Below are 22067 nucleotides of genomic sequence, written 5' to 3'. Positions count from 1 at the left end.
TTTTCTAAGGTTATCTCGAGCAAGTAATAATGTGAACTAAGTGAAATCGAACATAGACAATGAATTTTTGCAATACCGTGCGAGCTTTCACTGCACTACAATAGTTTTATCGAAGTTGTCTCGAGACATTTTTACTTATTATATCTTGCATTCAGGCGTCAAAGTAGCGCAATTTTATCATTTTACATGTAGAACGATCATAATTTCTTTTATTTTTATACAGTATATTTGTGTCATGTGCAGAATGAAATATTATATCGAGATAATGTCATTATAGCATATTTTTATATTTGCTGAAATAGAAATTGTAAATACTGTTTAGAAGTGCGGTCATAGCGACTCACTGCTGTGTTAGGAATGGCGGCTTCATTCCCCGCTCATGATAAATGTTTGTATAGACCATACAGATGTTTGTCATGGTAGGAGTATTGTATTTCCGAACTCCCGGCACAGTATTTCATCAAACTGAGGGCTAATAAGCTTGAGAGAGAGAGAGAGAGCACTTAGTGTTTATTTGTTATGTGATTTATCGGTAAAATAAGTGTTCTTTAGAATAATCGTATTGACAAGTTGTTATTTGTTATATTCAGTAGGTAGTGAGAATGCGACTCCGGAGCGGCGGCGGTGGCTAGCATGGCGGCTCTGCTGGTGCTGGTGACAGCCGCGGCCGCCGCCAGCCTGGGCGATCTAGCGAGACGGGACACCGGCGACATTTTCACACTTATTGGTATGTTAATTATTTTTCTACAACTTCCACTATTCTATTATGAACTCAATGCGATTTTTTTTAAATATAAACGCCTCGTACTCAACGACCCCCACTAGGATTTACTTCTGTGTCAGGGGTCCGGAAACACATACATTACACAAGCACAAACGCCTAGACCACGAAAACATCTGTATGGCTAATACAAATATATGTCATGTGCAGGGATCGACTCCGCAACAGCCAGCAGCAAGGCTGGTAAGCCGGGACTGTGACCGTTGCGCTAATGTGTCGTCAAAGGATTTACAAACAAAAAACATTTAATAGTAGACTTTTAGTAGAGCGTGTGCTCTGTAACCGCCTTAACACCAGCGATCGAGGGTTCGATATTTATATGGCGGAGAAGCCTGGTTCTGGTGCTGGTGGTGGATTAAGCTCCAACGCTTCTCCTACGTGGAGAAGAAGCCCTATGCCCAGCAGTCGAATTCAGTCAAAAAAAAAGAAAGTCTTTTTCTTACACACTATAATTATCGACGAGAGTGCCTATATGGTATTTTCATATTTTAGTCGTTAGAAATGGACAACGTTGCATGTACCACTTTTTGGTAGACATTACATAAGTTGTACTAACAATATGTGTAGCGTTATATTATGTACTGCTTCAGAGCAAAGATGAAGTATAAAATTATTATTTTCTTTGTTATCAAATTAAAATATGTAATCATGATACAAACTTTTGAATTGAAATTGAATTACGTAAATATTACGCAACGATTTTTGAATTCAAAGAACTAAACTCATCTCTTATGTCTTGCGACTTTCATGTGAATACGTAAATTATAAATTTAAATATTGTAATTGTTTTTGATGTGTTAGGCAGTGAATGTGGCGCGGAGCAGTGCGCGGAGCACGGTGCGCGCGCAGCGGTCCGCGATGCGGTCACCGGCGGATGCGCTTGCGCGTGTCCGCAACGAGCGCCTCTCTTTCGGGAAGATCGCGAACTATGCGTCGATGATTTACCAGGTAAAAATTATATTTCATATATTCCACAAATGTTTCACACATTCAAAAGAAGTCTAATTGGTACGAATTAATAATTGCAATAAGGACCACCTTTGCGCACTTGACTTATGTGTTTTGGGTTCTAAAAAGGATATGTTCTCAATTCAATTGTATTTTTTATGTATGTTACCTTAGAAATTTTGACGGGGTGGACCGATTTCGATGATTCATTTTTTAATTAAATATAAAAAAGGAATACCCACAATAATTACAAATAAAAATAACCAAAAAAATCTAGAGAAAATAAAATTACAAAACACTAAAAGTAATAATATAAATAAATATAGTAGATTTTTAAACATTACATTTTTAAAAAGTACGAAGATATACAGTGTCATTCTATTACGTAGTATCCGTACGCCGGGAAAGTTTGAGGAATTACAATGCATAATAAAAACAATACCTAAGACTATCCACTTAATGTTATTTACTGAGACTTGGATAAATTCAGAACATGAGGCAAACCTGTACAATATATCAAATTATCAACATATATATATAACTATATATATATGTTGATAATTAGGTAGGCTATAGGTATAAAAGTAAGGGAAGTGGTGTTACCCTTTACATACACAACAGCATTTCCTTTGATAAAACAGAGGAATTATTTGAAAATGATTGATAAATTAACCTTAGACGTTGGAATAATTTCTAAAGCTGGCGAAACTAATATCAAAAACTTCATGGATTTATTTTATACTCAATTAAAACGCAGAGAAAGAGCGATAGTATTTGGAGATTTTAACATTGACCTACTCAGTACAGATAGCCATGTCATTGAATATATGAACGGGTTAGAGGAGGGCGGATTTAAGATAATAAACAAAATAGAAGGTTCAATACTTGCGAAACAAGTACAACGAGCACAATTTTAGATCATGTTTATACAAATGTTGATAGTCATTCATTCAACATGTCAATAATAGATTCATCTTTGTCTGACCATAAGCAGATTTTTCTAGAAATTGGCACTCTAGCACCGGAAATAACCAAGAAAATACACTATGAAGCCCTAAATTACGAAAATCTCTACGCAAATGCTTTAAAGGCAGAGTACTTCAATAAAACCAACGAATATCACAACTTGGAAAAAATTATTTTAGAACATATACATAATAATAGAGTTAAAAAGAACTTGTAGCAAAAAATTTGCCGACAGTGTAAATTTTGCTACTTTTGTACACGGTAAGTAGGTTAGGCATCGTCTACATTTAAAGATGTTACGATGCATACAAATTCAAGAAAGCACCAAATCTAAATTGATAAATGTATACCTACATCATCATTTCATACTTAATATTTACTTCATCATCACTACTTAATGTATCAATAAATATTAAAAAAGTTTTTTAAACTAAAATTAATATTTAAAATTTTGATGATCAATAATGTATATTAATGATTTCATAAAAATGGTGACAATGTATAATAAAGTTAGTTTTAGTATAAATATAAAGTGCATTTTATTTACTGATTGTATCTATATTTTATTAAAATTAGGAAAAGACTCGAAATATATTCGAGAAATCAGCATAAAAATACTATTTCAAAACTTTATATCTAAACAGGTATGTTGATTGTATTAAAATTGTTGATATTAAAAGTCCATCTCAATCGTTAAATAGAACAAACTCTCGAAAGAGGAAATTCATGAGATTTCGTTATTATTTGACATATGAACACTAACTGGTCATTAGAGTCAAAAAATACAATATTATTTATTACAAGAGACTTACAGAGAGCTTATGACAAGAGAACAACTGTACTTAATTGGTATTTTTGAGACCAATATACCAAACGTACGATATGATAAAGCTTAACAATTTGATTCACAAAAATATTGTGTACATTAGAATACCTTGACCACCGTTCTGGTGTAATGGTGCGTGTGCTGTGTCGGCGGCGCCTAAATACCGATGGTCGCGGATTGGATTCCCGCTCGGAGTGGATATTTGTGTTTATACAAAATTTTATTTCCGGTCTTGATTTTAGTCCTTGTGGATCTGTCCACCATGCCGGAGTGTACTTTAAGCTGTTGGTCCCGGTTTTACATTTGATAGCGATCGCTACTACTATGAAGTAGGCAATATATTCGCCAGCCCGCATTGGAGCAACGTGGTGATTTAAGCTCTGATCCTTCTCTTACGTGGGGAAAGAGACCGATGCCCAGCAGTGGGATATTACAGGCTGAAGCGCGTAGCATAGATAACCGTAATTTTTGTTATATCAATATTCCAACTTAAAAGTTTATTATTCGAGTAGACTTTAAAAGCACTCGTGATTATCATTTTACAGAATAAATATGGTAAAATATAGTTAAATTAAAAACAGTTACCGTAATTTTGTAAAGGTGGGGCAAAAAAATAATGTAAGACTCGATAAATAGTAGAAAATTATTTTTTTATTTACTGCAACTTTTCATTTTTTTTACTATCTACACTAAGTGCTTCAATATAGCATGAGGATGATTTGGTTAAATCTATTACGAAAATTATTCGAAAACGGGATATTTAACATGTTTATTATTTTCCCTTTGCGTTAATAATAATATTATAGTACTTTTGGTTAAATCTGCCTAAAATTTCTTATTAAAATCTTAAACATCAATTATTAGCTTCTAGTTTGGTTGGAGCAAATGCCACACTTTGCCCCACCGTGGGTACGCCCATGACTATTTCGGAATGTAAATTCTTCTGAAAAACGTCAAGAAACTCAACAGGAAAACCGTCTGTATGATAGTTAAAAATTACAAATAGAATCAGCCCTGCATGAAAACTGAAGTGCACACATAATATCTCATATTCTAATTGACGGACACATTTATAATTAATGGACTTTACCTACTTATATAAAAATATACTAGTCTATCTAAATAAATAAAAATGAATGTTGCTAAGCGCATAACTCGAGAGTGGCTCGACAAGTTGGTTATTTTTTTTTTTGTATGTTCCTTAAGTGCCACGGAAGGTTATAATACTAAAAAAAAAATTACAATTAATAAAATTGTATTAAATTAAACCATATTTATCTACTACATATAATTTTTAAGCAATATGCAAAATTCGTCAAATAGGCATCAACATTAACAATTAACTAGTCTTGTAAAATTCCGTCGAACTTATCAAACCTGATGATTTTCTTTGTTTTAATTTAAAGAACACACTTATTAAATTATTTTAAGTTAAACATAGGTACTTAAAGTGCAAAATATAAGGTACTGCTTTATATTTGTTCAATGATGTTAAAGATATGTGCTTAAAGCATAAACTTTAGTTGGAGGTAATATTATCTACTGTAAAATAAAGTTATGCGATTGGTTGATTAAACATTTAACATAGAAATGTGTAAAATTAACAAGTTATTCGGCTACGGCAAAAAAGAATATAGCCACCCCATCTCTTCCCGTGGGTGTCGTATGAGGCGACTAAGGATATACATAAGATAACACAGTTCCACTGCCACCTAGGAACTTATAAAGCCGACCGATGGCGGGATAACCATCCAATTGCTGGTTTTGAAATACACAGGCCGAAGACGGGCAGCAGCGTCTTCGGTGCGACAAAGCCAGCCCTGCGGTCACCAATAAACCGCCTGCCCAGCGCCGTGACTATGGGCAACACACATGAGTTCACGCCGTTTTTAACCGACTTGCAAAAAAGGAGGAGGTTCTCAATTCGACTGTATTTTTTTTTTTTTTTATGTATGTTACATCAGAACTTTTGACCGGGTACACCGATTTCGACAAATTTTGTTTTAATCGAAAGGTGGTGTGTGCCAATTGGTCCCATTTAAATTTATTTGAGATCTAACAACTACTTTTCGAGTTATATCTAATAATGCGTTTTTACTTGACGCTTTTTTCGTCGACCTACGTTGTATTATACCGCATAACTTTCTACTGAATGTACCGATTTTGATAATTCTTTTTTTGTTGGAAAGGGGATATCCCTAGTTTGGTACCATGATAAGGAAATCAGGATCTGATGATGGGATCCCAGAGAAATCAAGGGAAACTCTTGAAAATCCGCAATAACTTTTTACTGGGTGTATCGATTTTGATATTTTTTACTTTAATCGAAAGCTGATGTTTATTATATGGTCACATATAAATTTTATTGAGATCTGATAACTACTTTTTGATTAATCTTTGATAACGCGTATTTACTTGACATTATTTTCGTCACCTTACGTTGTATTATACCTCATAACTTTTTACTGGGTGCACCGATTTTGACGTTTCTTATATAAATTAAAAGCTACTATTCGTCACGTGGTCCCATTCAAATTTAATTGAGATTTGATTAGTAATTTATAAGTGATATCTAATATTGCGTATTTACTTGACGGTTTTTTCGTCACCCTACGTTGTATTATACGTTATATCTTTTTACTGGGTGCACTGATTTTGATCTTTTTTGTATAAATCAAAAGCTAATACTTGTCATGTCGTCCGTTTTAAATATGATTGAGATATAATGAGCAATTTTTGAGTAATCTTTGATGACACGTATTTACATGACGATGTTAAGACGACTGTGGTCATGTTCAATACTTTGCCACAACGCCATCTATCAAAATTTAATGAAATTACTTCGTTCACTATCGATCAAATTACAATATTCCACTAGAGTAGAGAGTAGCAGTTTATTCGTTATAAATATATTTGAGCTTTTAATTTTTGAGTAATCGCTAATACTGGGTATTTACTTGGCTATTTTACGTCGACCAACGTTATATTAACCTCATTACTATTTTACTGGGTGGACCGATATCGATGATTCTTTTTTTAATCGATAGGTGGTGCTTGTCATGTGGTCCCATTTAAATATAATTGAGATTTGACTCGAACTTTTTGAGCTATATCTGATATGGCGTATTTACTTGACTGTTTTTGGAGTTTTCTCCTTAATAATCGATTTTCATTTAAGGCCCCGGAATGAAAAAATTGAACAGTGAAATCTACTGAACGAATGACCTTGTTAGAGATGGCGTTCAGACGTTTTCAACCTGAAGACGTTATCAAACCTGATGATTTTCTTTGTTTTAATTTAAAGAACACACTTATTAAATTATTTTAAGTTAAACATAGGTACTTAAAGTGCAAAATATAAGGTACTGCTTTATATTTGTTCAATGATGTTAAAGATATGTGCTTAAAGCATAAACTTTAGTTGGAGGTAATATTATCTACTGTAAAATAAAGTTATGCGATTGGTTGATTAAACATTTAACATAGAAATGTGTAAAATTAACAAGTTATTCGGCTACGGCAAAAAAGAATATAGCCACCCCATCTCTTCCCGTGGGTGTCGTATGAGGCGACTAAGGATATACATAAGATAACACAGTTCCACTGCCACCTAGGAACTTATAAAGCCGACCGATGGCGGGATAACCATCCAATTGCTGGTTTTGAAATACACAGGCCGAAGACGGGCAGCAGCGTCTTCGGTGCGACAAAGCCAGCCCTGCGGTCACCAATAAACCGCCTGCCCAGCGCCGTGACTATGGGCAACACACATGAGTTCACGCCGTTTTTAACCGACTTGCAAAAAAGGAGGAGGTTCTCAATTCGACTGTATTTTTTTTTTTTTTTTATGTATGTTACATCAGAACTTTTGACCGGGTACACCGATTTCGACAAATTTTGTTTTAATCGAAAGGTGGTGTGTGCCAATTGGTCCCATTTAAATTTATTTGAGATCTAACAACTACTTTTCGAGTTATATCTAATAATGCGTTTTTACTTGACGCTTTTTTCGTCGACCTACGTTGTATTATACCGCATAACTTTCTACTGAATGTACCGATTTTGATAATTCTTTTTTTGTTGGAAAGGGGATATCCCTAGTTTGGTACCATGATAAGGAAATCAGGATCTGATGATGGGATCCCAGAGAAATCAAGGGAAACTCTTGAAAATCCGCAATAACTTTTTACTGGGTGTATCGATTTTGATATTTTTTACTTTAATCGAAAGCTGATGTTTATTATATGGTCACATATAAATTTTATTGAGATCTGATAACTACTTTTTGATTAATCTTTGATAACGCGTATTTACTTGACATTATTTTCGTCACCTTACGTTGTATTATACCTCATAACTTTTTACTGGGTGCACCGATTTTGACGTTTCTTATATAAATTAAAAGCTACTATTCGTCACGTGGTCCCATTCAAATTTAATTGAGATTTGATTAGTAATTTATAAGTGATATCTAATATTGCGTATTTACTTGACGGTTTTTTCGTCACCCTACGTTGTATTATACGTTATATCTTTTTACTGGGTGCACTGATTTTGATCTTTTTTGTATAAATCAAAAGCTAATACTTGTCATGTCGTCCGTTTTAAATATGATTGAGATATAATGAGCAATTTTTGAGTAATCTTTGATGACACGTATTTACATGACGATGTTAAGACGACTGTGGTCATGTTCAATACTTTGCCACAACGCCATCTATCAAAATTTAATGAAATTACTTCGTTCACTATCGATCAAATTACAATATTCCACTAGAGTAGAGAGTAGCAGTTTATTCGTTATAAATATATTTGAGCTTTTAATTTTTGAGTAATCGCTAATACTGGGTATTTACTTGGCTATTTTACGTCGACCAACGTTATATTAACCTCATTACTATTTTACTGGGTGGACCGATATCGATGATTCTTTTTTTAATCGATAGGTGGTGCTTGTCATGTGGTCCCATTTAAATATAATTGAGATTTGACTCGAACTTTTTGAGCTATATCTGATATGGCGTATTTACTTGACTGTTTTTGGAGTTTTCTCCTTAATAATCGATTTTCATTTAAGGCCCCGGAATGAAAAAATTGAACAGTGAAATCTACTGAACGAATGACCTTGTTAGAGATGGCGTTCAGACGTTTTCTAATAACGCAATTAGGTTCCGATAGATGGCGTTATTGGATTCATTTATTTACAATTTGATATAGTAATAATATATTTCTTAGACTAGTAAGCCTTTTTGTGCCTATTTAGACAGTTGATCTGAAGGGGTAAACTCCAGTCGTGCATCGGAGCTGTGTGAAAACATGAACATTACATATTTTTAATAAAAAAGACATAAACCGTAATTCAATATAAATCCGCTTCAACTAAAAAACCCGCCGTAATAAGCGATGTCAGCGCTTCGCGCGAATCGACGACGGGCCTTTTATGAAATTTCTGCCTACAATCGCTAACAAAATGTTAGAAATAGAGTAGAACATTATAATTATAATTCTACAGTTTTATAATGTCGCGTTATATGGAATAACGAACAAAGTATTACTTTTTTTTTTCGTCGATCTACGTTGTATTACTCTTCGATGTAATTGAAGTCGGTTTTTTTTTTCGTTTGCGAGCAAACACAATTATTTAGCGCGAACTTGTGGAGGCCTATGTCCAGCAGTGGACTGTGATAGGCTGAATTGTGTATGTGTGTGTGTATAATTTTGCTCTCTATGCATTTTAATAAGGTATGTTAAGTAAAGAGTCAGGAAAATATTTGAACTTAAAAAAGCAACTCATTTCTAATTAAAATTCAAAACTAAATATTTATATAGATCATGTACTTTTTCTAGAACATGTTTACTAAATAATAACGCAAGTCATAAATTTCCATTAATGTTAGTTTAGAATCTTTGAGTTGGCTATGACATGTTTTCTCATAGTTTATAATAGTTACTTGATCTGCTAAGTCACCGCGCCGTCATTACTAAGCATGAAAAGATCAAAAGGTACCTAATAAATGTAAGCACTAGCGTAAAATGTATCAGTTAAGATAAACTTGAGACACTTGAGACTGATTGTTTGACAAATAATCACTCGTATTATGACTTCGAATTTTCTCAGCAAAAATGTTTTGACAGTATTATTTCTCACATATGAATAATACGATAGTTTATATGTTATTGATAGCAAGCGTTTTGTAGTTAGAAAATTATGCCACTATAAATATGCAACAAACATATTTTTTTATCCAGGTCTAAGGCTGTTTCACATTATGTATTCTTTTATCTTTTTAACCGTTTATAACACATTCACATTTTTATGAGAACCCTATTGATCGAATTAGCAGTTGGTTTTCAACCAATTCTGGTTCTTTGAAAACAAACTACTAATAAATAATTGAACAAACAAACAAAACAAAACACACTACTAACAAAAATGATCATTAATAATCTATTACATATGTACGAAGTAAATCTATAATATAATATATATAAAAGCGAAAGGTCACTCACTCATCACGAAATCTCCGAAACTATAACACCTACAAACTTGAAATTTGGCAAGTAGGCTCCTTATAAGACGTAGGCATCCGCTAAGAACGGATTTTACAAAACTCGACCCCTAAGGGGGTAAAACGGGGGTTGGAAGTTTGTATGAAAGTCCTATGTTTTTGAAGTAAGAGACTTGAAATTTAAAATGTAAGCTTTATAGATGGTGAAAAGGTGTCCAAATAATGTATTTTTAGAAATCAACTCCATTTTGGGGTTAAAACGGGGGATGGTAGGTTGACTCACTGATCACAAAATCTCCGAAACTATAACACTTACAAACTTGAAATTTAGCGAGTAGGCTCCTTATAGGGCTTAAACTACCGCTAAGAATGAATTTTACGAAACTCAACCCCTAAGGGGGTAAAACGGTGGTTAAAAGTTTGTATGAAAGTCCCATGTTTTAGAAGTAAGAGACTTGAAATTTAAAATGTATACTCTATAGATAGCGAGAAGGTGTCCAAATAATGTATCTTTAGAAATCAATACCCTTTTGGGGTTAAAACGGGGGATGGTAGGTTTACTCACTCATCACGAAATCTCCGAAACTATAACACCTAAAAACTTGAAATTTGGCAGGATGGCTCCTTATAAGGCGTAGACATCCGCTAAGAACGGATTTTACGAAATTCGACCCCTAAGGGGATAAAACGGGGGTTGGAAGTTTGTGTGAAAGTCCCATGTTTTTGAAGTAAAAGACTTGAAACTTAAAGTGTATGCCTTATAGATGATGAGAAGGTGTCCTAACAATGTATCTTTAGAAATCAACCACCTTTTGGGGTTAAAACGGCGGATGGTAGGTTTACTCACTCATCACGAAATCTCCGAAACTATAACAGCTACAAACTTGAAATTTGGCAGGTAGGTTCCTTATAGAGCGCAAACATCCGCTAAGAACGAATTTTACGAAATTCGACCCCTAAGGGGGTAAAACGGGGGTTGGAAGTTTGTGTGAAAGTCCCATGTTTTTGAAGTAAGAGACTTGAAATTTAAAACGTATGCTCTACAGATGGTAGAAAGGTGATCAAATAATGTATCTTTAGAAATCAACTCTCTTTTGGAGTTAAAACGGGGGATGGTAGGTTGACTCCCTCATCACAAAATCTCCGAAACTATAACAGCTATAAACTTGAAATTTGGCTGGTAGATATCTTATAGGGCGTAAACATCCGCTAAGACGGATTTTACGAAACTCGACCCCTAAGGGGGTAAAACGGGGGTTGCAAGTTTGTATGAAAGTCCTATGTTTTTGAAGTAAGAAACTTGAAATTTAAAATGTATACTCTATAGATAGTAAGGAGTTGTCTAAATAATACATAGCAATGTATATACATAAAAAAGAAAGGTCACTGACTCACTCATCGCGAGAACTCTAAAATCGGTGGATGGTCCCATCCGTCCAGGATGGACAAAGATTAAATTTGGCAGGGGGGTAGATTATAGTTAGTAGACGTCCGCTAAGAACGGATTTTGCGATATTCCACCGCTAAGGGGGTTGATAGTTTGTATGAAACATTTACAACAGCTATAAGTTCGCCTGATAGGTTTTTTATACTGCAGCCTGAAAATAAAACTAAAAATTTGGTGTGTAGAGAGGTTTTATTAATATAACTATTAAATTTTACTAAATTGTGGCTTTTAAAAAGTTACCCAGTGTGATAAGCATTTCAAGTGACTGAAATAAAAAAATAATTGCGTTAAACATCTTAATAGTAATGCATATCTTCATAACCATGCGAGCGTAGTCGCGGGTAACAGTTAGTGTATTATAAAACAAAGTCCCCAAAAGTGTATGTGATCGATTCCCTCAAAATCTACTGAACGGATTTTCATGCAGTTTCACCAATGGAGAGAGGGCTTCAAGAGGAAGGTTTACGGAACGGCTAAGCCGATTTTGATAATAGTTTCACTGGAAGTTTGCTGGGAAAACTTTGTGACACACTGATATCAACGCGGGCGAAGCCGCGGGCACAGCTAGTAAATCTATATAAATAGCTCACATCTTTAAATGAAATCCCAATTAGATATAAATGTGTTTGCTGGCAAACGAAAAAACTGACTTCAATGACATCGACAAGTAATACAACGTAAGTAGACGAAAAAAATTAACAAATGCACTAGTCGTCACTACGATTTTCGAGGGTTTCCCTCGATTTCTCTGGGATTCCATCATCAGATTCTGATTTCTTTATCATGCTACCGTTTACCAACGACGAATTTATCCCGAATATACATAATTTATATATATATAGTAGTAATTGAGTAGCCTCCTCCTTTTTTTAAGTCGGTTAAAAATTATGGTGTTAATTTATACCAATATTCCTCATCATTTTATTTACCAACCATAGTTTTGAAACAAAACGAGTCAATATATATATCATATATAGTTTGAAAAATATCAAAAGATTATTTTAATTAACTTATGTATATTTTGATTTAGCGTATTAAATAATTGCGAAAAAATAATTACTCCTCTTCATATTTCTTTGATAAGTACCTACACAATTTAATTTATTTTGTACTAAGTGCTAACTTTACCTTAATGCTTTTAATCGTAGGTATACCTATGATCCAAAAATATCGTAAAAGCTAATGTACGTCTGCTAATGTGTGTGACGGGTAGCAAAGAAGCTATCTGGCTCATAATATCTTATATTTCGACAATAAAATAATTTTAAAATTAACCATAGTCATGAATTACTATAATTTTGTTTAGAACCATGTTTTATTTAATGTTGTGGTCCTTAATCGCCTTTTCAACTTTACTTAATGGAATAGGTAGATAATATTTAAAGTTCTAGAATTCGTTTTAGGATTAGGGCCACGGGATTAAATTAACAAGGCAATTTTAAGATTATTTTATAAACTCCAACAAAATTACCCCGTAGCTCGATATAAGCACATGATAGTAGGGTAGACTGGGTACGGTTGTGCCAGGGTACGGTAGTGACAGTCGTTATAACCGCGAAACTATACGGAATACGGGGAAGAGTGTAAGACAAAAAAGAAGCGCGATGCATCTCTACACATGTTGCCCAGTATTGCGTTAGCTAGTGCCCAACGTAAAAAAAAGCAGGAGGCCACATTGCTTTTCAGCAGCCAAAAGTAAGTTTTTTTGTTCAGATTCTTTTATTATTTACTTTTATTGGTATACATATATACTATAGCAAATATTTTTTTGTTATCAATTGAATATTAGTAGTTAATTACAAATGATTAGTTTTTACGTAGATAATTTAGGTTACTTATGGTGTTTTATTGTATTCAGAAGTATGCGTTGGGTACGGTTGTGACAAATGTAGTGGGTACGGTTGTGACATATATTTTTTTATGTTTTTGCTTTTAGATGCCCAGAAAACGCTTGCTAAAGACCAAAAGAGCACGGTTTGATATTTGTAGGATGCTTATGATGAAGTAAAACGTGGGAATTCTATACGGAGAGCTGCAGAAATGCATAATATTAATCGCATGTCGTTGTTTCGATACATTCGTTAACGTGATGAAGTCGGTGCGAATCACGATGTAAACAGCATCAGCATGGGATATGCAGCTCATAATAAAGTATTTTCTAAGGAGTAAGAAGAGCTATTATCAATATATATCACACGTTGCGCGTAAATAAATATTATTTGGCCTTATTAAAAAAGAGGTACGAAAACTGGCCTTTGAACTGACAAATAAATAGGGGAACACCGGGCAAGATGGGGTAGTTAAGGTTTAAAGCTCCAGAAATCGTAGGGGTTCATGGTTTCATAATCATATTTATTCTTAATCAGGCTTGTAATTATCAATCTTACATATTAAATTTAAATCAGGAACACAGCACCATAGAATTGTTAATAATATAACAAAATGTAAAATATGACATATCACCCCATCATGCCCGATAGGTCGGGTAAGATGGGGTGGGCCTAATGGGCAAGATGGGGTATAGCCATTCTCTCGACTATTCAGGAGTGCAGAACTCGCAAATGAATGTTGCTTCGGCATCGTTATCATCCACTCCTGCGCAGCCATAATGTAACCATTTACCACAAGAAGAATAAGCAATCCAACTTTTCTTGTGAGTCGAAATATAACCCAGTAGAATGTAGGCATGGAGTGTTTTCGGTTTCAACATCACTCTTTTCAGAAGAAGACTGTCTAATACGTTTCTTTGGATTATATTTCTTTGTGGCTTTAGTCTTGAAATAGGTTTTGTTTCTCTTCCTTTTTCTGTTTTCGCTCCTTTTTTCTCTGTCTGATTTCCTTGTTTTGCTTTTTTAACTATTCTGTCACATTTTTTTTTAAATAAATTCTTCTAACTTAACTCTTAACAACCTCTGTTTATAGGGTGAAGAGGTTATGATAGTAGTTTTACCGCGTTTTTTCGCAGAGGCAATAGTTGCTTTGGGCTGGCTAATGCACTAAATTAGGCCAATAAGAAAATCTAGGGGAAGGACTCAAATTTAAATATGTGTTAATTTCAGTTGCACTAGTTGTTACAACTGTTGAAGTAGCAGGATCTGTAACAATAACTGCAGTGCTCGTTGCTGTTGTTGTAAGAGGTGCTGCCACAGTATCTACAGTTAAAAAAAAAACCCGATTTCTATGTCTAGTAAAAGTAGTAAATAATCCATCAAGCTCATCCTCTTCTTCTTTTTGCGAAAATACTGGTACCCAAAATTACATTCTTTTTTAGCCTTTTTTACCTTTCATTCCGATGTAGTTTGTGGGACTAAGAAAAATTTTGCAGCCAACATATATCCCATTTCTCGCTTCAAAACAACTTCTATCGCCTTATTCAGTGCTTCCCTTGACCGTTTTCCTCCTCCTGAGTTTCTTTTATACACATATATGACTTTTTAAAAATATAAACCATCCTAAAACAATATATAAAAAAATATAAATAATCAAAATCGTGTCAGGCAATATGGGGTATCAGATACCCCATCTTGCCCGTTGATTCGTTTCAAAATTAATATTCAAACAAAAAAAAATTGAATAATGTTTCATAACAAAACAAGTTATTACCTCTTACTGCAATGTACTGTAGATAGGATTAACCGAGGTGCCGCTTAAAATTCACCAAATACAAGTTTCATGCACTACAAAACGTAAATATAAGAAATTTTAATACGAACAAACGAAATCTACTTTTCGACGATAGCTAAAACAAATGAATAGCCGCTGTGTTAGTACTCGTGTGACTAAGAGCTGTCGTGGCGGCCAGTAGCGAGATGGTAGAGCGAATGAGATTGATCAATTTAAATCACCTGAAAAGCCTGATGCCCCGTCTTGCCCACCACCCCGTCTTGCCCGGTGTTCCCCTACAACATAAACCGACCTGCTACTTGGGATGAGAATGAGATGGCTGTTATTATAATACCGTTAAATAGTTTAATAGTTTTATAGTTACCGGTAATTTAAATTTAGTTAACATTTTGACTGATTTTATGATTTTGAAGAAGATGGTGATAATAACATCAGATGTTGCAGTGCCTTATTAATTATAAGAGTAGACTTAATTTAATTTGATTTATAACTGTAAAACTTTATATAGAAGAAAAGTATTTTGTGTTATGTTAAACATTTCTAAGAATAAAAGCCATTATAAACCAATTCTGTGAATATTTATGTCTGTCACTACTGACCCCAACCACTGTCACAACCGTCCTTGGGGTGTGGTCGGTTGTGACACTTTTCTTTTTTTTTCAAATTTGATGCTATAACTAATACAACGTACTTTGAGACAAAATGTCAGTATTTTTATGTGGACATATATACAAGCTACGATTTAAGTAATTTTTGTCTCAACTAACTAGTAAATTAACAAAATTATTGGCGGTCAAACCTCAATTGTCACAACCGTACCCAGTCTCCCCTACCTAGTACGTTACATAAGTACTTCTAACATTTGTTTTTTTATATTGTTTACGTCAAGAAAAATAAAAAAAAGAAACAAAATTTATTAAATTTATTAGATCATATAAAATAAATAAAACAATCAAATTGTTTCATAAAGAAATATCAAACCTACATATCAAAAATCCAACATTATTTTCTTTACAATTATCTTTACTCAATTCGACCGTATATATGTATATATATTTTATGTATGTTCGGGGATAACTTCGTCGTTTATGAACCGATTTTGATAATTCTTTTTTGTTGGAAAGAAGATATCCCTAGTTTGGTACCATGATAATGAAACCGGGGATCTGATGATGGGATCCCAGAGAAATCGAGGGAAACTCGAAAATCCGCATAACTTTTTACTGGGTGTACCGATTTTGATATTTTTATTAATCGAAAGCCGATGTTTATCATGTGGTCACATTTAAATTTCATCGAGATCTGATTACAAATTTTGGAGTATAATCTTTGATAATGCGTATTTACTTGACTAATTTTTCGTCTACCTACGTTGTATTACTTGTCGATATAATTGAAGTCGGTTTTTTTTTCGTTTGCCTGCAAGCAATTATTAAAAGGATTTTATTCTTTATTGTCCTTTTTATTTTATTTTCTAATTAGGTATTCCTTTTTTTACACAACTCAAAACGAAGATATTAAGTAATTAAGTTACTTTGTATTTAGGGTTTAATACGAAACTCTCGACGCACGAACGTAATTCATAATCAACGGTTAATTTATTTAGTTATTTCATAATCCATATTTATGCGTAATCCTAAAGGACATCATACTAATACAGCTAAAAACATAAATAATTCGTTGATATGTTTATGACGATAATACGTATAAAATGTTTCACAGTTGTGTTTGCTTGTTTAGATTACAAAGTAAATGTGTATAATTTGTGTAATGTGTTAAATTATTGTTTTTTTCCCATTTCGTTAAGTATGCAGGCGATTTATTTTAAAATACTTACACTAGAATTGTTTTACTTAAATTTTCTTTTTATAAAATGTTTAGAAATTAAAGGGAAATATGATTTTTAAGGTACCTACGACAATATAATCCTAGTTCGTACCAATATCATAATAATCTGGAACTTTATTTTCCATCACTACATTCCCTTTTATGGATACCTACGTACCTATCTTTTCATGTTCTTATTTTTTACCATTTTTTATTATTACACAATTATAAATATTTCTTCCAGAGTGTTCGTTGGCGACTTTCGGCACAGGCAACAGCGTACAGAGAATCCCGTTTGTTTACTTACCGCTAAAAGGACAAATCATTCACCCATCCCGCGAAATTACCTTTCAAAGTAAGTCTTACTTTATGTTTGACAAAGCGATTAAAAGCAGACACATTTTAATTTTTTTTATTTAGTTAAGACATTTTTAAAGTTATGGCTAATAAATACAGTTCTTTGTAGATGTCAAGACTCCAGTGTGTGCTGTTTCCGGAGCGCAGTTTCTGACTCGTAAAGGCTTCTTCGATCTACGTAATACGCTTGACGCTGACGTGCCATTTAGTTTATTTAGAGATGAAGGCCGCACATTTCTGCAGGTACGCAGTTTTATATGTAAACAAATAATAATTTTATGTACCTACTACCTACAGTAAGTTAAGACTTAAGCTACCCCGCATTATGTGAAACCGGTGTTGACCGATCTTCAAATCTTAGTTTAACTAGATATTAATTTGAAACTACTGAATATTTTATAACATTTTTTTAAATTTGTTTTTGCATTATTCGTTCTGCTTAACTATAACGTATGTAAGGTTTACTTTTGATTCTATCACGATATTTCGGCGTCGTATGCGGGCGGTCCTTACTACCGCGAGTCACCCGCGACTATTACGCCTGCAACAATTAATATATGTATAATGACTATGAAAGTTTGTAAAATGTATGCAAAGTTTTACCTAGACATATGAAGTTATGGGTAGGTTAAAACTTTTCCTCGAATCAGTTTCTATGTTATTAATGTAATTTTCTAAAATTTCTAGTGGAGTGGCGAAGATGATGTGCGAAAGCGAATGTCTGGTCGAGTTATGGTGGTACGTCTCTTGTGTCGAGACATCTCGGCTACTCCCACATCACCCTTGGACTTGAGAGGAGTATTCACACCTTGCGTTGCTTTTCGCGTACAGGGTACGCCACCAAGACAAGCTAGCAGTAAGCATATTTTAATTCAATATAAAAAAATAATAATCTTAAACTAAACATACACAAAGAAATTATTTAGTTTGTGTACTACCTAAATATTTTAACAAAACACACCTAAATATTAATTTAATTTTTATTTCAGACATTACAGAAGTACAGTTCGCTTCAAACGCACACACATTTGAATCTTCTGGATCGTCTGGTCTAACAGTTACAGAATACATTGTAATTGGTATTAGTTCCTTACTTCTCGGTCTCATATACGTGGCTTCTGTTTTTCTCTACTTACATATTAAAAGACGCCGAAAAGCATCCGCGAAAAACAGTAATTTACAAAAACTTAAAGCATTAAAAAATAAAGATGTAGCGACTATAATAGAAAATGATATAATAAGGATAAGTAATGAACGCGTTCAAATATTGCCAAGTGTTATGAATCAAAATGAAGGGGTCATCAAAAAGAATCCATTGCTAACAGTCGGAAGACAGTTTCATGATAATAAAGGTTTTTCCAGTGATTTTTCTGATTCCGAAGAATTTGTAGACAGCAGTTTACAGAGCGAAGAAAATGCCTTCAACGTACGTATTTTCATTTAATGTTACTAACATATTCATAATAATAAAGTTTAACTTAACTTTAACCGGTCCAATTGTTGTTTCCTGTTTATGTTCACAATAAATATATCGACCATGTTCGTAGAACTTCGTTCAGTGAAGTCAAAAATTTTGTATTTGATCAAAACAATACCGATCATGGTTTGTTCTGGTCCGATCAAGTTTAGATCATTACAGAATTTAAAGAGATATCTTTTAAATTTTAGAAACAGACAACATCTGTGATGGTGCATAAACATTCAAATGAAATAAGACAACAAGGTGATGGCTACGAAATAAATCATAGAGACGAACCAAGCATTGAAAGATTACCGGATGAACACGTTTCTATAGTAGAGACAATAGATGACCGTGAGATCGCTAGACCAGTGGGAACAACGCGACGCAAACTTTATTTTAACCCAGCTTACTTCGAACCTCATTTGATGCATGTAAGTTCGTCCCCATCGTTTACTAAAGATCATTTCAAATCGAAACTTAAGTTGCATACATAAGTAAAGTAATAACAATAAAATTTCATTACAGGATCCTCCCGCTGCCGCGATTGAATTCCTTTCAAAAATCAGAGAAGTTATTGCAATAGCAAAGCAAAAAATGGCAGCTAAACGGTTCCATCCAGTGTTGAATCAAATACCGGAAGAAGAAACATTCCCTTCAAATGGAAACAGTATCAATTACTATAATGGCCTGGGAAGTCAGCGTAGCGACAGTGTAGTTAGTCTTAAAAGAGAAAATAGTAGAAAAAGACCTAACTGTTTGGGTTGCCCGGGGTGTAAATCAAACCGAAACAGTGATATCAAAAGCGTTGTTAAATACAATGTTATCACTTGCTCTAACTGCCTTGGAGACAAAGGTGACAAGCAACACAGCATCCAAAAATGGTTGGAAAATATTCCCAATACAAAACAACAAGTGTTTTACAACAACTTATCTGAACAAAGTCAACAAAATGTGGTTAATCCCCAATCACCGTTATTAAATAATGAAAATCATTGTAAACTACACAAAAACAACAGTTTCTCCTATAATAAACAACTAGCAAATAATATTTTAGCACAACGAAGGTCTACAACTAGATCAGTAAGATCAGAACCATCGGTTAGAAACTACAACATACCTCTACCTGACTTTAGCGGTCTTGAATCTAACACTAATCAATGCGAAATAGCTACACGACCTGTTAATATTCGTGAATACCGATCTGGAAGTCTAGACAATAGTTCCGAAAGTATTAGACGAAGCAGAAATGCATTGAAAAATAAAAATGCATTACCCGATATGGTCAATGAAGCAATAGCTCTTGATAACTTTTCGCGATCTTCATATAACCCTAGTAGTTCTGATGAGGAAAAGTTGTCTAAGAATATAGACCCGAAAGTAGAAGATTATTCGAGAAACATTTCAGAAAGTCCGCCCGGTAATGACTATGAAACAGATAGTCTAGAAAGAAATTTACACAAAAAACGAAAGACAACACCAATCGATTATCCTGATATTCCGTCATCACAAGCAAGTCCTAGTTTAAGTACTGCCTTGCCGTTAGAAGAGGAACTTACAATGAGAAACGCTATTTATAAGCCAAACTCCAGTGGTAACAGCCTGACTCCATCGCCGGAACGCAATTTTAGTGTAGATGATGACCATTACGAAATTATAGATGTAAATAAAACAAATTTACAAAGTGAATCTACCACTAATTCAAATCTGAAGAGCAATAACAGTTACAGTTTAGTTAGCGAAGTATACGTAAACAATAGTTACAATTTTGATAGTACGCCTACATCACCGTCTGGTTCTGAATGTTCTATGGGCAGTAGAAAATTAATTGCATTAGATAGTATAGAAGAAAAACCGGGGTGTTTGACGATAGAAGTAAAAGATCCACCGGAAAACTATATAAAAATTCATGAATCTGATGGATTTGAGCCAGACACTTTGGATCGAAAGCATCCTAAGCATAAAGTGATAGTAGAAACTATTCAATTCAGTCGAAGAGAAATTTTGCAAAATATAGAAAGCACTGAGCACAAAAGTCAACGAATACAACTTAAAAGTAGTGGTACCTTTGCTAAATGTAACAACAAGATTGAATCGATAAATAAATTTAATAGCTTGAGAAATGATTATGAGTGTCAAAAACAACATTTGAACAGACCTAAATTATCTTCTGATATTTATAGCGGGTCAAAATCTCTGGAAGAAACGACTGATGACAACTGGGATGATAATAACGGATGGTCTTCTGAAGACGGTCGTTTATTAACACTCGAACTGAGACATTCTAAAAGGCAACGACAAATTACCCCACCCACTATAAAACAGCTTAAGCGTTTAGCACGACCAGATATATTACCTCCTTTGCCGCCAACAGAGGACAATTCCATATACGAAAAACCAACAAATCCACCAAGACGACTTAAAAGTGATAACATAAGTATAGAAAAAGTAATTAATTGTGGGAATAGTAGTCCAAGAAAATTTAGGACATATGCAAAGGAGTCTGATATTTGTGGCACTTTTTCCCTTTGTAGCACAGCTTCTGTACCTTCTTGTAGTCCTATAAGAGGAACAAATCACTCTCAATACGCAGAATACGAAGACGTTAACATTGTGAGAAACTCACAAAGCGAAACTAAATATGACAGTATTAGAAACTGTATAAGAACATCAAGTTGTCGAAGCAGTAGCATTAATACCAACACTTTTACCAGGGGACAAAAAACTGAACACAGAACAAAATTTCGTCGCAAAAAGGGTCTCAATATTGAGGATTCAGGCTACCTCAGTAGTGACTCTACAAGTTCAAAGCAGGTGCAACGAAAACTTGTAATTGCTAAAATAGCGAGTTGTAGTGAAAGTGATGGTACAGAAGATGAAGCCAGAAGTGAATCTGGCGCCGAAAGTGTAGAGACACATTCAGTGTATTTTGGTAATTGTCAAAAACAACAAAATGACGAAAGCCGGTCCGAAAATTCTTCGGCTAAATTGACAAGGGACAGTAAAAGAAATATAAAAGTGAAAAGTGAATGTAGCCAGTAGAATTGTGCAATAAATTGAACAATGTGCAATAAAACCAATAATAAATTAGTTGTAAGTTAGTTATTTTAATGTAGAAGATATTTTTAAGGTACATAAAATACCTCTGAAACTATTTAAATACTAATTTAATTTAGACATAATAAAAGTGAAAGGCCGGACGTGCAATAATTAGATATAGATATTTAAATCAATACTCGAATTATTGAAAATTGTAGTTGTATATTTTAGCATACTATTTATGTAAATTACTTTTTTAAGATAGTAATTATATATAGGTACCT

The 22067-nt window shown here is 33.9% G+C and overlaps 1 protein-coding gene across 1 annotated transcript; it reads left to right on the top strand.

Moving 5' to 3' along the window:
• Positions 1 to 633: 633 nt before the first annotated feature.
• On the top strand, positions 634 to 21786 carry LOC123661866. The gene is made up of 8 exons (XM_045596805.1): positions 634 to 727; positions 1583 to 1729; positions 17173 to 17283; positions 17395 to 17528; positions 17973 to 18141; positions 18275 to 18711; positions 18954 to 19178; positions 19273 to 21786. The coding sequence occupies exons 1-8, from the start codon at positions 634 to 636 to the stop codon at positions 21784 to 21786; spliced, it is 3831 nt and encodes a 1276-aa protein (XP_045452761.1).
• Positions 21787 to 22067: the final 281 nt, after the last annotated feature.

The sequence above is a fragment of the Melitaea cinxia genome, chromosome 17, assembly GCF_905220565.1.
Source record: "Melitaea cinxia chromosome 17, ilMelCinx1.1, whole genome shotgun sequence".
Taxonomy (NCBI): domain Eukaryota; kingdom Metazoa; phylum Arthropoda; class Insecta; order Lepidoptera; family Nymphalidae; genus Melitaea; species Melitaea cinxia.
Note: the sequence above shows the minus strand (reverse complement) of the source record. Positions and strands in the feature narration are given on the sequence as shown.

Excerpts from the sequence above, each read along its gene's own strand:
- LOC123661866 (XM_045596805.1), top strand. The coding sequence starts at position 634 with ATGGCGGCTCTGCTGGTGCTGGTGACAGCCGCGGCCGCCGCCAGCCTG. Across the intron at positions 17,529-17,972 it reads AAGGCCGCACATTTCTGCAG|TGGAGTGGCGAAGATGATGT; the intron begins GTACGCAGTTTT and ends TAAAATTTCTAG. Across the intron at positions 18,712-18,953 it reads GCGAAGAAAATGCCTTCAAC|AAACAGACAACATCTGTGAT; the intron begins GTACGTATTTTC and ends TTTAAATTTTAG.